This window comes from Loxodonta africana, unplaced genomic scaffold (assembly GCF_030014295.1).
Source record: "Loxodonta africana isolate mLoxAfr1 unplaced genomic scaffold, mLoxAfr1.hap2 scaffold_481, whole genome shotgun sequence".
Taxonomy (NCBI): domain Eukaryota; kingdom Metazoa; phylum Chordata; class Mammalia; order Proboscidea; family Elephantidae; genus Loxodonta; species Loxodonta africana.
Genome location: NW_026975198.1, coordinates 94,355 through 109,886, shown reverse-complemented (window position 1 = coordinate 109,886; position 15,532 = coordinate 94,355). Strand labels below are relative to the sequence as shown.

At 41.0% G+C, this 15,532-nt stretch overlaps 1 protein-coding gene across 1 annotated transcript; it reads right to left on the bottom strand.

The window, feature by feature from the left end:
- Positions 1-2,849: 2,849 nt before the first annotated feature.
- Positions 2,850-4,322, bottom strand: LOC135229726 (zinc finger protein OZF-like). Its single transcript, XM_064279076.1, has one exon. It carries the CDS (start codon positions 4,320-4,322, stop codon positions 2,850-2,852), a length of 1,473 nt encoding a protein of 490 aa, XP_064135146.1.
- Between the last annotated feature and the right edge of the window lie 11,210 nt (positions 4,323-15,532).

Sequence of the window (15,532 nt, the reverse complement as noted above, 5' to 3'; positions counted from 1 at the left end):
CTTTGAAGCTGTTGGTTGTATTGAGGAAATTCCTTTTGGTTTTCTTCAGTTGTACTTCCCGTCGCCTACATTTTTGTCTGCTATCTAGTTAGTGAATATCCCTCTCTCCCTGACTCATTGTAGTTTTCATTTGCATTTCTTTAATGGCCAGTGATGGTGAGCATTTTCTCAATCCTGTTAGCTGCCCCACATTACCATTATTAATGAAATTCTGCAGCTTTGGAAGTTATCAGAAATGAAATGGAACTCATAAAGATCAATATCCTAGGCATTACTGAGCTGAAATGGACTGCTATGGGCCATGTCAGACATTTGTATGACCAACTATGCCAGGAATGACAAATTGAAGAGGAAAGGAATCGCATTCATGATCAAAAAGAACATTTCAAGATCCTGCATTACAACACTGTCAATGACACCATAATCGCCATATGCCTACAAGGAAGAACAGTTAATACAAACATTATTCAAATTTATGCATCAACAACTAACGCCACAGATCAAGAAATTGAATATTTATTCCACCACAAAGAGAAATGAAGTTCTGGTATATGCAAGGTGATCGTGAACCTTGAGCACATATTACGAGTGAAATAAGCCAGACACTAAAGGACGAATTTCATACAATTCCGTTTATGTGAAATGTCCAGAACTGGCAAAGGCAGAGAGAACAGTTTATTCTTAGTTACCAGGCGCTGGAGGGAGTGGAAATGGGGACTTATTGCTTGTTGGGTACAGAGTGTCTCTTTGGGATGATGAAAAAAAAACCTCTCTTATTCTTTAGGTGAAACATTACACCTTAAGTTAGTTTCTTATTAAGAAATTTACATAGATATTGTTTTGTGGCATTAGTTGGAATCCCCTGGGTTCCCTGTGTCCATTTGACCAATTTCCCTGTCCCTTCCTGCCTTCTCATCCTGCTTTTGGGCAGAAGGTACCTATTTGGTCTTATAAATCTAATTGAACTAAGAAGCACATTCCTCATGCTTATTACTTCCGGTTTTACACTCCTGTCTAATCTTTGTCTGATGAGTGGGCTTGGAGAATGGTTTCAGTTAGCGGTTCGCAGTGTGTCTGGGGGCCATGGCCTCGGGGGCTCCTCCAGTCTCTGTCAGACCATGAAATCTGCTCAAACATGAATCTGAGCTCTGTTCTACATTTGTATCCTGTTTTGTCCGAGAATGTTTGTTGTGTTCCCTGGTAGGACAGTCATTGCTGGCAGCCAGGCACCATGTAGTTGTTCTGGTCTCAGGCTGGTGCAGTCTCTGGTTCATGTACTCCTTTAGTACTTTGGGCTAATATTTTCTGTGTGTGTGGTTTTCTTCATTCTCCTTTGCTCCAAATGGGATGGGATGAAGAATTTTTGAAAGAGGGTTGATGGTTGCACAACATTGTCAATGTAACTAATGCATTTGTACACTTCAGATGGTTAAAATGGCAAATTTATTTTTTACATGTATTTTACAATAGTTTTTAAATTCGCTTATAAGAAACAAAAACAAATGATGTCTACTTAGTTCATACAAAAAAGATATAAGAAACTTCGATAGATTCTGCACCCTCTGTTATAAAAACAAAACAAAAATGGGATGCCATATTTTTCATAGTTTTGAAATTGACTATTTTTAGAGACGTATTTACTAAAAAATTGTGCATCAAGTACACAGTCCCCATGCACCCCACCTACACCCAGTGTTTCTCCTATTAACATCTTGCATTCCTGTGGTGTGGGGTACGTTTGTAACAACTGGCACATCAATAGTGAGACGTGGCTTTTAACTAAAATACATAGACTTCATCAGGGTTCACTCTTTGTGTTAGGTTTTGATAAATGCATAATGTCGTGAGTCCATTATTACATATCCTACAGAATAGTTACGCAGTTGTAAAAATTTCCTGGGCTCCACCTATTCGTTCCTCCTCCCTCTCCCCAAACCCCTGGCAATCAATGATCTTTCTACTGCCTCTACACTTCATACTTTTCCAGAACGTCATCGGCTTGGGATCACACAGGATGTAGCTTTTCTAGACCAGCTTCTTTCATTTAGTGTGGATTTGAGATTCTTCCATACCTTTTCCTACCTTGATAGCTTAATTATTTTCATCGCTGAATAATACACCACTGCATGGATGTCTCACTATTTGTTTACCCATTTACCTATTCAATGACATTTTGGGTGCTTTCAATTATTGTAATTATGAAGAAAGCTGCTATAAACATTTGTGAGCAGGTTTTTATATGGATATATGTTTTTAACTCATGTGGGTAAATATCTAGGAGTGTTACTGCTGGATCAGAATGGGAGGCCTGTGTTTAGATTTCGAAGGAACTGTCAGCTTGTATTCCAAAGTGGAATTCCCATGGAATACAATTTTTTTCAAAAAACACTCTTAAACTAAATACAAGAAGAGTGCATTTCATTGTATACAAAATAACATCCATAAAAATATTAACAAATATAAAACCACATTTGCTCCTGGCTAGTCCCTACAGGATTATTTGTTATAGTCAAGGACTTTCCGAAAGGTAAAATTTGGCCTGGACTGAGAAAATAAGAAACACTGATGAAGACAATGCCATAGTGAAAACGAAACTTTCATAGGCACAAAGGAATTCGAATGACCCCTTCTTGGAGGTAGTACTGCTTTGTTACACACTGAGAAACTTTGTTCTTTTATCACTGACTTTCAGAAATTTGCTGTTTGAAATTACAGAATTAAGAATGAAACACCCCCCTTTTGACAGAGTAGTCTCTCCACAGTGAGATCTTATATGTGATATGAGGTGTGATGAACAAGGAAAGGCTTTCTCACACTCCTGACATTCCTAAGTCCTCCACGATGAGTTTTTATATGTCTTCTGAAGGACGAGAAATCACGAAGGCCTTCCCACATTCCTTACATTGATATGGCCTCTCTCCAGTATGAACTCTTCTATGTGTCACGAGGTCTGAGGACTGGCTAAAGGCTTTCCCACATTGTTTACATTCATAAGGCTTCTCTCCACTGTGAGTTCTTACATGCTTAGTGAGGAATGAGACCTGACTAAAGGCTTTCCCACATTGTGTACGTTTATATGCCTTGTCTCCACTGTGAGTTCTTCTATGATTACTGAGATGTGAGGAACAATTAAAGGCTTTTCCACATTCCTTACATTCGTAAGGCCTTTCTCCACTGTGAATCCTTCTATGTACAGTGAGGTTTGAGGATTGCCTAAAGACTTTCCCACATTCCTTACATTCATAAGGCCTCTCTCCACTGTGAATTCTTATATGTGAAGTGAAGGTAGAAGAATACTTAAATGATTTCCCACATTCCTTACATTCATAAGGCCTGACAGCGCTATGAATTCTCCTATGCAAAGCGATGGCTGAAGAATACCTAAAGGCTTTCCCACATTCCTTACATTGATATGGCCTTTCTCCAGTATGAATCCTTCTATGTGATATGAGGCCTGAGAACTGCCTAAAAGCTTTCCCACATTGCTTACATTCATAAGGCTTCTCTCCACTGTGAGTTGTTATATGTGTAGTGAGGGTTGAGACCCGACTAAAGGCTTTCCCACATTCCTTACATTCATAAGGCCTCTGCCCAGTGTGAGTTCTTATATGGGTAGTGAGGTGTCCTGACTGACTAAAGCCTTTCCCACATTCCTGACATTCATAAGGCCTCTCTCCACTGTGAGTTCGCATATGCTTAGTGAGGTATGAGGGCCATCTAAAGGCTTTCCCACATTCATTACATTCGTAAGGCCTCTCTTCACTGTGAGTTCCTAAATGTGCAGTGAGGGCTGAGGAAAAACTAAAGGCTTTCCTAAATTCCCTACATTCATAGGGCTTATCTCTGTTAGAGAAAAGGAGGGATAAAGGGTCACTAGAAGAACTTTCTTTACATTCACCCTTGTGACCTCTCACATGTGTCCAAAAGGACGAGAAACTACAGAAATCTTTCCCATACTCATTACATTTATACTGATTGTCACTAGTGAGTGTTGTCACAGGATTCTTAAGAGTTGAGATACAAATGAAATCCTTTCCACATACCTCACACTTATGGGGTTTCTTGCCACTAAGAGGTCTCATAGGAGTGGTACCACCACAGGCTTCTCTAGATGTAATAAACTGACAGGTATGGTGGTTATGTGATGAGGGATCCATGATGGCTTTTTCACAGTCAGAGCATTCAAAAGGATTTACTTCTGGAGGATTTCTTTTCTGCACGGTAAGATTTGGAACCCGGCTGAAGGTTTTCCCACACGGATTGCCTTCGTTACTTTCACAGAGGTTTTCTACTGTATGAATTCTGTTAAAAACAGGTAACATGTTGGAAATCAATTATTTCCACTTCCTCATTACCAAACAAAGTGAACATGCAGTTTTTGGCTTGACTTCTCTCCTGTTTCATAGCTTAAATCATCTAGCAGAAATACTACCATAATTGTCACTGTTTTTCTAAAATATGAGGCTTTCTGATCATTGTGTGTAAGTGAAATATGTTTCAAATACTCAATGTCTGACACACATTTATGAAAAAGTTGTGAAAATTCCCTGAACACGTAAGTTTACAGCAAAGTTTATACATATACAAATATACATACACATATATATTTATATATGTATGAGTACATATCAGGGCTTCGAACTGGTTCGTATTACTTCAAAAATTGCCAACGTAAATAAGGGCAGTGTTTGCGTTGAATATCTGCTGCCCATCGGATTTAAACCTGTGTTGGAAACACCACAGGGCCCTGAACAAAGATGGCAGGCAATCTCATAGGTTTCAACGCGTGTCGCTCCGCACAGTACTGTGAATAATCCCACCTGCATGGATTCCAAAAAAGTTTCAGGAACCTGCTGCAGAATTCTGAATAGCAGGAGTATGACGAGAAACACACATTCAAAGCAGTGTAGTGGGACACCGTGTTTGTGCAGGGCACCGCCAACTGTTCTCTGCTCAGGTCAAAATCCAACAGGCAATAGGTTTGGAGGCTATGCAATGCGTACACCAACCTTCTTTATGTTTACAATTACTGAACTGTTGTGAAACAGTTGGAAACCTTGGTATACACACATGAACATACGAATGTGTATTTTAAGGTCATCACAACTCAGGATTGTCTCGTGAAGCACCGCTTTCTCTTCTTTGAATGACACTCACCTCAAACGTCTCTCTTGGTTTTTATGATCATCTTTATTACTATGTAATTCAGAGATTTCTCCTAACGTGGACGACCAGATGTTATTTTTTATGTATCGCATCATTATATGTTTCCTGGGTAACTTTTCTCCATCCTCAAGGTTTCCAAAGTCTGACCCAATAATTCAAGTTGAGGTTCGCGATATGAAACAAACAGAAAGAAATTATTAGGGGAAAAAGGACCACTGTTAATAAAGACGTAGCCACATTTCACGGTTTCAGCACTTTACCAATGGTTTAGAAGCAATTTACTAGGACATACTTTTATGAACCTTGAGAGTAATGGTGACATGAATAAGCGTAATTAGAGCTAAGTAGAAAGATATTGGACACGATATACATGTAACATTAAATGAGAAAAAGGATCCGCATGACCGCAGCTGTGAAAGGATCACTAAAGTCAGAAAAGGAAGCTCAGGTTTCCGTGAAGTTGTGTCTCTGGGAAAACAAATGTGTAGAGCTGACATGGTGCTCATGAAGAAACGCTTATCATGAGGGAAGGCAGTGAAGAGTAATGAGGAGTTCCTTGACATTGAGCCAAGACTTTGATCTTCAGGGTCTCTGAAGATAGACAGGTGTGGGTTGATTTGCAGCAAAATAATCATGTGAAACTTGTAATGAACACAGTAATACTCTACGCGGTCCCAAAATACAATACCGTCTGTACCCCAAAGTGACCCCTAAAGCCAATGCTTACATTTACAACACTTAAAGAGCCTCAAGGCTTTTAATCACAAGAGAAGTTAAAGCTAAGTGTAATACATAGTGCTTTGTGTTCACGGAGAAGCCAAGGTACATGCGCTCGATAGACCAAAGGACCATGCCTGCTTTATTTAATGATTCATTCTCATTGCTCAGCCCAAATTCTGGAGTAAAGTTAATGAGTAAAAGAGGTTTGCTCACTAAAGGAATAACAGAAAAAAGAAGAAAAAAAAAGGAATCTGTTCTTACCTACTGAGGCCAGGTTTCTGAAGGTTTCGGTCATCACATCTCTGTAGAGTTTTCTCTGAGTAAGATCCAGCAAAGCCCACTCTTCCGGGGTAAAGACCACAGCCACATCCTCAACAACCACTGAGTCCTAAAACATTGACACATTCTGCATCAGCAAGGTACCATGGACTTCAGTGTGTACAAGAATGAAGGGTGAGGCTGACAGTCCTGGGGAACAGAGGATTCTTAGGGATTTGACACAAGGTTCTGTGTACTATCAAGGTCTACTCTACGGTATGGCCATCAGCCTCGTCCCTTCACTAACTACATTCACTTCCTCACTGATTGCTTTCTGTCTCACAGACGCCCAGCACTGAAATTATCTCTCTACAGTTCGACTGCAACCAATTGCACTTGTATTCTCCTCTCTCTTTACCGTCTGGAATGGTTAGAAAACATAGCAGACATTAGAGAAATGCTCTCATTCAGATCTTCACTTCCTTGTGAACAAACAATTACCCCTCCTTCCGTAAGCCCTACCAGAACACACTCAACAAAACATAAAGCACCGGGTGGAGACAGGATGATGTATAGTAACTGGTAAACACCGCAGAAGGGCAGTTTTGCTTTTGTTTCTCACAACCATGAGAGGACCAGGGGCCAATATCAACACACTGGCAACCCAAACACTGAGCTGGTCATATTTTCTTCAACTCTTGGAGATCAGCATGTGGCTGATTCAAGTCAGGAGACTCTCATTCAACAGAGAGCACCAAGGCCGAAACTGGGGATGTCACAGGTCCACAAACACAGTCTAATGTTAGAAGACGACAAGGAGCACAACCTCTGCAGAAACAAGGACAGCACGCCCTTGTTTTTCCTCAGTGACAAAAGGTTACCATTTCCATTTGGAAACCCTGGTGGCATAGTGGTTAAGTGCTACGGCTGCTAACCAAAGGGCCAGCAGTTCAAATCCGCCAGGCACTCCTTGGAAAGTCTATGTGGGCAGTTCTACTCTGTCCTATATGGTCGCTGTGAGTCGGAATCAACTTGATGGCACTTGGTTTGGTTTTTCGTTGGAATGACTGTAAAACATGATAAACGTAATCAGTGTCACCAAACTATACCTGTAAACGCTGTTGAATGGACAAACATTTTTTTAGGTATAACTTCTACTACAGAAAAATTAATATTATAAGGAGAGCTGAAATGCAGAGAGTTTACCGGTTAAATTGCCTATGAAGCCTAGGAAATAGACTTACACACCAGCCCTCTAGGGGCTGTGCTTTAGAATTCTCTCACATTTCCAGCCCCTGGAAGGCACCTAAACATGACTACCTGAACCCTGACTACTGGAATCCCCTGGTCTGTAAGAGTGACCTTTCTGAAACAGCAGGAATCCGTTGGGTTTCTCGTGTCAAGAGGAGAGAAAAGGCTGCTAAAAGACGCCTTCAGTACTAAAACAGAGTAATTTTAGAGAAAGAAGACTCCTCTTCTCAGGGAAATGGTGACGTGAGCAGCCTATGTCATCTGTAATCCATCCTGGTATGATGGGGTCACAACAACTTTGAATCAGAGCCCAAAGCCAAAGGTCTCCTCCACTGCAGTGGGCAAGCTTATATATTTTGAACTCACCAAAAACCCTGATATTTATTATAGAATAATGATGAAATGTTCCATGTACTGAGCAACTGCGATTTTTCTTTCATGACTCTTCTAAGCAGATATTATTTCAGACAGGGCATAGCTGAGTAAAGTTAGAGACGATCATTTAATCACATCCTCAGTGCTTCCCACATGGAACACTGCTGAGCCAGGATCACAATGCAGGTCAATTTCTCTTTGAAGTCTAAATTGCTGACAACTCCAGTTCTGTCCATATGCATACAGTTTTGTTGTTATTTTTGCTGTTACCGTCCAATAACACCACAAAAAAAATAAAACAAAAACCCAAACCCAGTCGATGATCTGAAGTCCTTGTGGATAATAGGAAGAGGAGAAAAAGGTAAACACTCTATTCAATTCATACAACCAGGACATACTTCTCCTGGCAAAGCCCTGTGTCTCAGACAAGACTTCTTCCCTCCAGACCCTTAAGTGGCTACATTCATTCATTAAAATTGATTCAGGTACTACTGACACAGAGTCTACTGCACATTGGCAAAGCAGATACAGCAGTGAACAAAACGAACACCCAGATGAACATGGATAGTAAATTCTTTGAGTGGGGACAGTAAATTTAAATACATAAACATGTATATATAACTATCATGTGGCAATATGTTCTATAAAAGAATTCAGGTCTTTGAGAAGAAACCGTTCTAGAAGGAGGAAACAGCCAGAGCACAGGTCAGAAGGTGTGAAGGTGTCTTGGATGTCTTAGGAAGAGCCAAAGGCCCACGTGGCTGGAGCCGAATGCAATGCAGAGGAAAAACCGGATTAGGAATCTGGACGGGTGATTGGGGTCAGTGGGCTTATCATGTTCGGGGGAACTCGTTGGCAACTGAAAAGAATCTAGCTTTTAATCTTAGTGAAATGCTGAGTAATTTTACACTTTTGAGCAGTGGAGGAAACTGGTATGATATCTCTCAATCCTTTTAAGATTCAAAGTGCTCCAGTGCCTAGGGAGACTCAAGAACACTGTTCAGAGACATGGGACAAGGATGGCTCTAGAGGGTCGGGGCTCAGCCTCCACATCCAGAGCTTCTCCGTCTTCAGATTCAGGAGAGAACACTCTGTCATTCAACACAGAACACCAAGAACCGGGGGGTAGGGTGGGGATATTAACACCGCGTGATGCTACCTCTGAGAGTCACATAAGGAAGGTAACACCAGGTATTCAAATCTTCAAATGCCATGTATGTAGGGATGAAGGGCCCAGAGACAGTGGAGCAAGGTATTAGGGTGCCTCCTAGGGCTCAGTTCCTCAGCCTCCTCTGTCACTGTCTTCTTCACTGAAACCACAGTCCCGCAGCACACGGCTGCTTCCCCAACAATTCAGATCCAGCCTCACCCACATAATGCTAAGGATAACCCAGTTCTGCGTAGAACTCACCATTTTCTTCTCCAGCTTCTGGGCGTCTATGGAATGACGTCTCTGACCCCAAGAAGCCACTTCCAGGAAGAGGGACAGGACTGGAAGCAGAGGCCTGGGCAGTCTGGAGGCAGATGAATAATGTTTGGTCCACACACCAGTGACAGCAATTGAAATCCTTCCCTGTGATTGATGGATGTGCCAGAGGGTCGCCTGAGGTCCCCAGCTGCCTGGACTGGACTAGTTCTCCCTGCACCACACCTGAGACCTGAAATAGAAGAAGGATATAGAGGAAACAGTGTTGAGGAAGCAGGGAGTGACAGGCCTTTGGCCTCCTCCCAGGCTCAGGGCAATGCTCCACCCTGAGGGCCTTTACACTAAAGGCAGAACAGGCTCCAACCCCCACAGCACACACCTGCATTCTTCAGGCAGCTCCCCAGGCTTCTACTTTCTGCAACAAGATCACAGATGGAGGAATTTACCTCTCCCACAGCATGAGGAGCAACCAGGCCTGGCCAGGCTGCCCAACTTGAACCTGATTTCCTCCAGGGACTTAGGGATTCAATGTTCAAGTTGTGGGCTTACCTATGTATCTTTGTTCCTAATATCAAATCTCAGTGTTATCTGACATTTACATGGATGAATTTTTAAGAAAGAACATACTTTTCATATATTGACAATGAACTCATCATGGTTCATTTATTTTTAAGTTATGTGCTGTAAAAAACCTTTCACTGTGCTTTTCTAAAACTTTTTCATCTTATTTATGACACTAATATCTGATCAGTATTTTTCTGTTCCTTTGGAATTAACTAACATTTCTTTCTGCCCCTTGACTTTTCTGGTATTTTCTCCCCCTTCATTTTCAAACCATGAGAACACCACTCACTAAGATTTTGAGAAATCTGGGGGGATTCCTGAACACTTTCTCTTTCTGGTATTAAATAGATCAACAAATAAATCAGAAAATCTTTATGCTTTCACTAAGGACCCTTCTCGTGCCTCACTTCCTATTTCTTTTCTCCCTGCGCCCTTTCCAACTTGAGTCCTATTTCATTTCTTGGTCTCACTGTCAATGAATTCTCCGTTGCAAGATCTTTACACGAGTGTCTCCCCTCTACACGTTATCCTTCTTTTTTTTATTTTCTGTAATACAGCTCGCTAATTTTAATTCACATCATTATTTCTCGACTAGTATTCCCAGCATAAATCAGGAGCTTGTTCACTATGTTTAAATCTCAAGTCCCATCCCAGAATTTCTCAATCGAAATTTGCATTTCAACCAGATCCGGGGGTTATCCACATTGACATTCAAAGGTGAGAAGCATTCAGTGATGTACAGGAATGAGCAGTCTATGAAGGGATGCCCTTTCATCCATCCACACCTCTATTGTATCACTGGCTATCTTCCTGATTCACAATCAATCTCCACGTCCAGGCCTCCTCACAGTCTTCCCTAATTTGTTCATAACAACCTCCTGCCTGACATCATTCAATCATCGTTGTCACTTCCAAATTCTATCTGTGGCATAGGAAATGCTCAGTGCCCATCAGTGGCTGTCCATGGGCCTTCCAAAAGCCCAGAGTTTTCAGCACGGTTCTAAACGACCTGTTCCAATCCAGCTCACACAAACCTCACCACTCACTTGTTGTTTTCTCTGCTTTAATCATCTCTGTCTTCCATCAATGAATGGATAATACTGGGTTCTCTGCTGCCTCAGGGATTTACACATTTAGTTTTCCCAACTGAAATACTCTTTCCACTCCCACCCATACAAAATGATATCAGCTCTACACAGCACTGCATGTAGCTAAAAAAAAACAATTTTCTGAATCTTCACTGAGATAATTTCCCTTTTCAAGCAGTTGAACCTCACTCTCGGGTTAGGTCTTTTTAATACAGATAACACATATCCTTAGTTTTTCATTCTTTCTTTAAAACTGTCTCCCAAGCTAGACTATAAATCTATGGGCAGACACTCTGTATTTTGTCTTCTTGTTCCTTCTGGCCTGTGACACTGATCATTGAGGACACACACAGATTATTACCTGTTATATATAGTCTTCAGCAGCACTATCCAAGAGTACTTTATGTGAAGATAGACATGTTCTGTTTCTGTACAGCCCAATATGGTAGTCACTAGCCCTATGTGCCTATTCACCACAGAATATATGACTAGTGGAATGAAGGAACTCTACTTTTAGTTTTAATTACTTTTAATTGAAATAGCAGCACCTGGCTAGTGGGCATCACAGCTCAAGTGGACTCACCAGACCCTTAAGCAACCAACAGAGCAGAGAGGGCATGAAAGCTGCCAGCAGCACAATGCAGAGCTTCACAGTTTTGGGCTTGCTAAAAGTCTGTCACATAGGGAAATGGAACATTGCACTCAGTTTGTTTCTACTTGCATGATGAAGGTTAATGTCAACCTCAATTGGATTTACCTCATTCTGGAAACCTCAATGACATTTAAACATAGAAATGAGTGGGAATAACAGAGGAGACAGGAGGGGCACTTTCTGCAGAGGTGACATTTGAAGTGAGACAAGAATTATAGGAATTATTGAGTTCCTAGAGTTTAAAAGTTTTCCTCTAATCAGCAAAAATACTTGGTGTGAAGGCCGAAAGGCAGGGAAAATGTTGACATGTCTGAAAAGGTTTTTTCTAAAAAGATGTCAAGAGCCTATGAAATATGAGGGTGTTCTAAATTTAAGTCAGATGTGGAGGGTCTTGCCAGAGAGGGTAAAATATGTGGATTTTTTCTGGATGTGATTGAGAGTTGGCTTGGTTTACATTGTTGATATCTGCCTCTTGCTGCTGGGTGGAGACTGTACCTTCCTCTGAAAAGAGAAATAGAAGAAGAAAGTTCAGAGCTGCCTTCCTAAGGGAGCTCCCCTCTCACGGTAGCTTGGACTGTTTCCCTGAATGCAGTGAATGAATGAAGGCGGGTGCAGCTTACCGGCTGGGAAAGCCAGGTGAGAAGTAGATTTGTTCAGGTGAGATTTTAAAAGCTCTGTCTTGGACACGTTAGATTTCAGAGCGTTACAGTCCTTAGTGTTCCAGGTGGGCTATGGGAAGTACTTGGTGTCTGAGTCCATTGGTACCCAAGAGCCTGAATCTCATCCTGTGGGCCGTCTTCTGCTGGCCACGAACAATCACACTGTGTCCTCTGAAACAGGCTGCATTCCCACTTCTGAAGCTGCAAGCTAAAGGAGAGGAAGAGCAGAGTGTTGGCACGGATGAGGCCTTTAGCAAATAATTAATGATTCCTGGCACAGAATCCAACGTCTGACAGCAGACATTTGGTTTCTGTACTAAGGGACTAGACGAGCTTGATGCAGACCAGGGGCTGATAATTACAGTCAACTTCTGGATGAAAAGCTTCTTTTTTTCTGCTTGACTTTCAAGGCTGTGTGAAGACTTCTCCTGAGTGAAGACATCCCTTATTTTAACTGAACCACTGCTTATAGTTGTACACGTTACAGTGAATTCTTTAGATCTTTGTAAACACCCAGGCGTATTTGGAGGAAGCATGAGAACCTGCCTTTTTGGTAACTTTGAAAAACGCCAACATGGAACTTCATGTGGTTTAACCTGTCTTGTTCAAGAAGAAATTAAATGACTACCGTGTGTGTGTGTGAGAGAGAGAGAGAGAGAGGGTAAAGAACCAAATAAAATTAAAAAGCTTTCTTGGCTGAAAAAAAAAAACAAAACTGATATTGCCATGGTATCTGAGGAGCATTTCTTAGATTCTCACCTAGGAAAATTCAGTAGTTTTGAATGAAGGCTTGAATTCGACATGAAGTAATATGACAACAGTCATGTCCCCAAAGGAAAGTCCCATCCAGAATGGGAGTACTTCTAGAATATCTATGTGTAGAGAAGGAAAATAGAAGGCACCACATTATTCAACACTATGTTGAGATTAAGAGTTGTGTTTAATGATTGGTTTTATTGTACGCATTTTTAAAGTTTTTGACTCATACAATATTTTTACAGTTTAAAAAAAAAAGCACGTTTATTTTCTCCACACACTAGCTTTCAACAATGGATTCTGAGCTACAATAGCAAAAAGCTCAAGGAATAAAAGACAAAACAGATCAATTAAGACTCTCAGCAAAGGGAAGAGACAATCTACAGAATGGGAGAAAATACACCGAAACCTGTGAGAGCTGGAATTTGACAGGATTGCCTTCTTTTTCTGGGTCTTGCAATTTTTCCGCCTTTTACACAGCGCAGCCTTGCCATTTTTTGGTCACTTCTTTAATGGAAAATATTTGAGTTTTCCTACTCTGACAGGTTTCCACCTTAGAGGTTCCAGCTTTCGCAGGTTTCACTGCATTTGGGAATCATACACGCCATAAGGGTTTAGTATCCAGGACAGAGAAAGACCTCCTAAGTGTCAGCAACAATTGTAAAATCGGGCAAAAAACTGTAGGACACATTTCACCAAAGATGATAAGCAAATGGTCAATAAACACATGAAAAGATGATGAATGCCCTTGTCATTAGGGAAATGCAAACCCAAACCACAAGACACACCACCTCATCCCTAGGAGGATGGCTACTATCAGAAACAACAAGAGTTGAGGAGAATATGAAGAAATTGCCGGTGGGTTGTAAAATGGTTCAGCCTCTGTGGAAAAGTGTGCCTGTTTTTCAAAATATTAAACATACAAATAGCCTATGACCCAGAAATTTCCATTTATAGGAGTGCAGATGGTGCAAATGGTTAAGTACCCACTTGCTAACCAAAAGACTGACGGTACGAATAACAACAAAAAGAGCAGATGTTGAGGCTGCTGATGAACAACCATATACCTCATGGGACGTGGTTCCTTGCTTTGGAGGTTGAGCGTTACGCTTTCATGGGACATCGCAGTTAACTGGCCTAATAACGTGTTGAGTGATTTAACCTCCTAGTTCACTGTGTGGTGCCTGGGGTCTTACAAGCTGCCATCCAAGGCACAAAAGTTGGTCTGTGTTCACCTGGAACAACCGAGGAAAAAGTTGAGTCAGGAAAAGGAGGAGGATAAGGAATGTGTGGTAACTGCCTCCATGAACAGCTGCCTCACTGGCCATGAGAGTAGAAGAACAGGAGAGTGCCTGGCTGCCATTACGGAATATCTTCATCGAAACTTCTATAGCAGAATCCTGATCTAAAGAGGGAAAATGCACAACAGAATTTCAAATTCTTATGGACTCCAGGCTTCCTGGAGCCAAGAAGGTTGGATGAACCCCTGAAGCTATTGCCCTGCGATCATCTTTAAACCTTAAACCAAAAATATCCGTTAGAGTCTTCTTAAAATCGAACAATAGTTTAGCTTAAGTAGTAAACAATGAGCCTTGAGCATTCTGCTCTTTAGAAAACTGTCTATGTGGGATCAAACTGACAACAGCAACTCAGAAGAGCTGACAGGAACCCTAGGGAGCACTGAGTTTATGTTAAGGGGAGAACAACTCAGAAAAGTTCAGTGAGAATGGTTGTGTGACTGGAAAAACGTAATCAATGTCAGTAAACGGTACCTGTAGAAAATGTTGAATTGGTGTATGTTTTGCTGTGTATATTCTCCACAACAAAAGTATAAAATTATGTAATTAAAGAAAACAAAAGTTGGCAGTTTCCACCCACCCCAGCGCCTCTGTGGCAAAGACGCCATCATTTGCTTTCGTTAAAATTACAGGAAAAAAACCCTACACTAGAGCTCTACTCTGTCACGTGGTCTCACCATGAGTCTAAAATTACCTCAATGATACCTAACAAGTAGATACACAAAAGGCTTGAAAGTAGGGATGCAAACAGCTATTTTTACACCAATGTTCAAACACCACTATTCAAAATAGCAAAAAAGTGTAAAAAAAAAAACCCAAATGTCCATCAACAGACGCATGGATTAAAAAAATAGAATATTATTCGGTCACAAAAAGAGATTAAGTTCTCATAAATGTTACGCCATGGATGAACCTTGAAAACACTATGCTAAGTTAAACAAGTCAGAGACAAAAGTATAAATCTTGTACAGTCCCACTTAAGTATCTGTAATAGGCAAGTATATAGAGACCAAATCGTTACTAGTGGGAGCTGGGAGAGAGGACGGGAGTTAATGCTTAAGCGACACTGACTTTCTTCTAATGGTGATGGAAAATCTTGGAAGTTGATAGAGGTGATAGTTGCACTACATGGTGAAAGCAATTAACATTGAATTCTGCATGTAAAAATGGTTGAAAAAGGAAAAAGAATTGTTATATATATTTTAACACACACAGATACCATGAAATGACAGTATTAAGAAGGAAGAAATTTAATTTCTTGGTTAGAATGTATAAGTGAAAGGAGGGAGCTTTAGATGCTGTGAGGATATTGAGAGGAA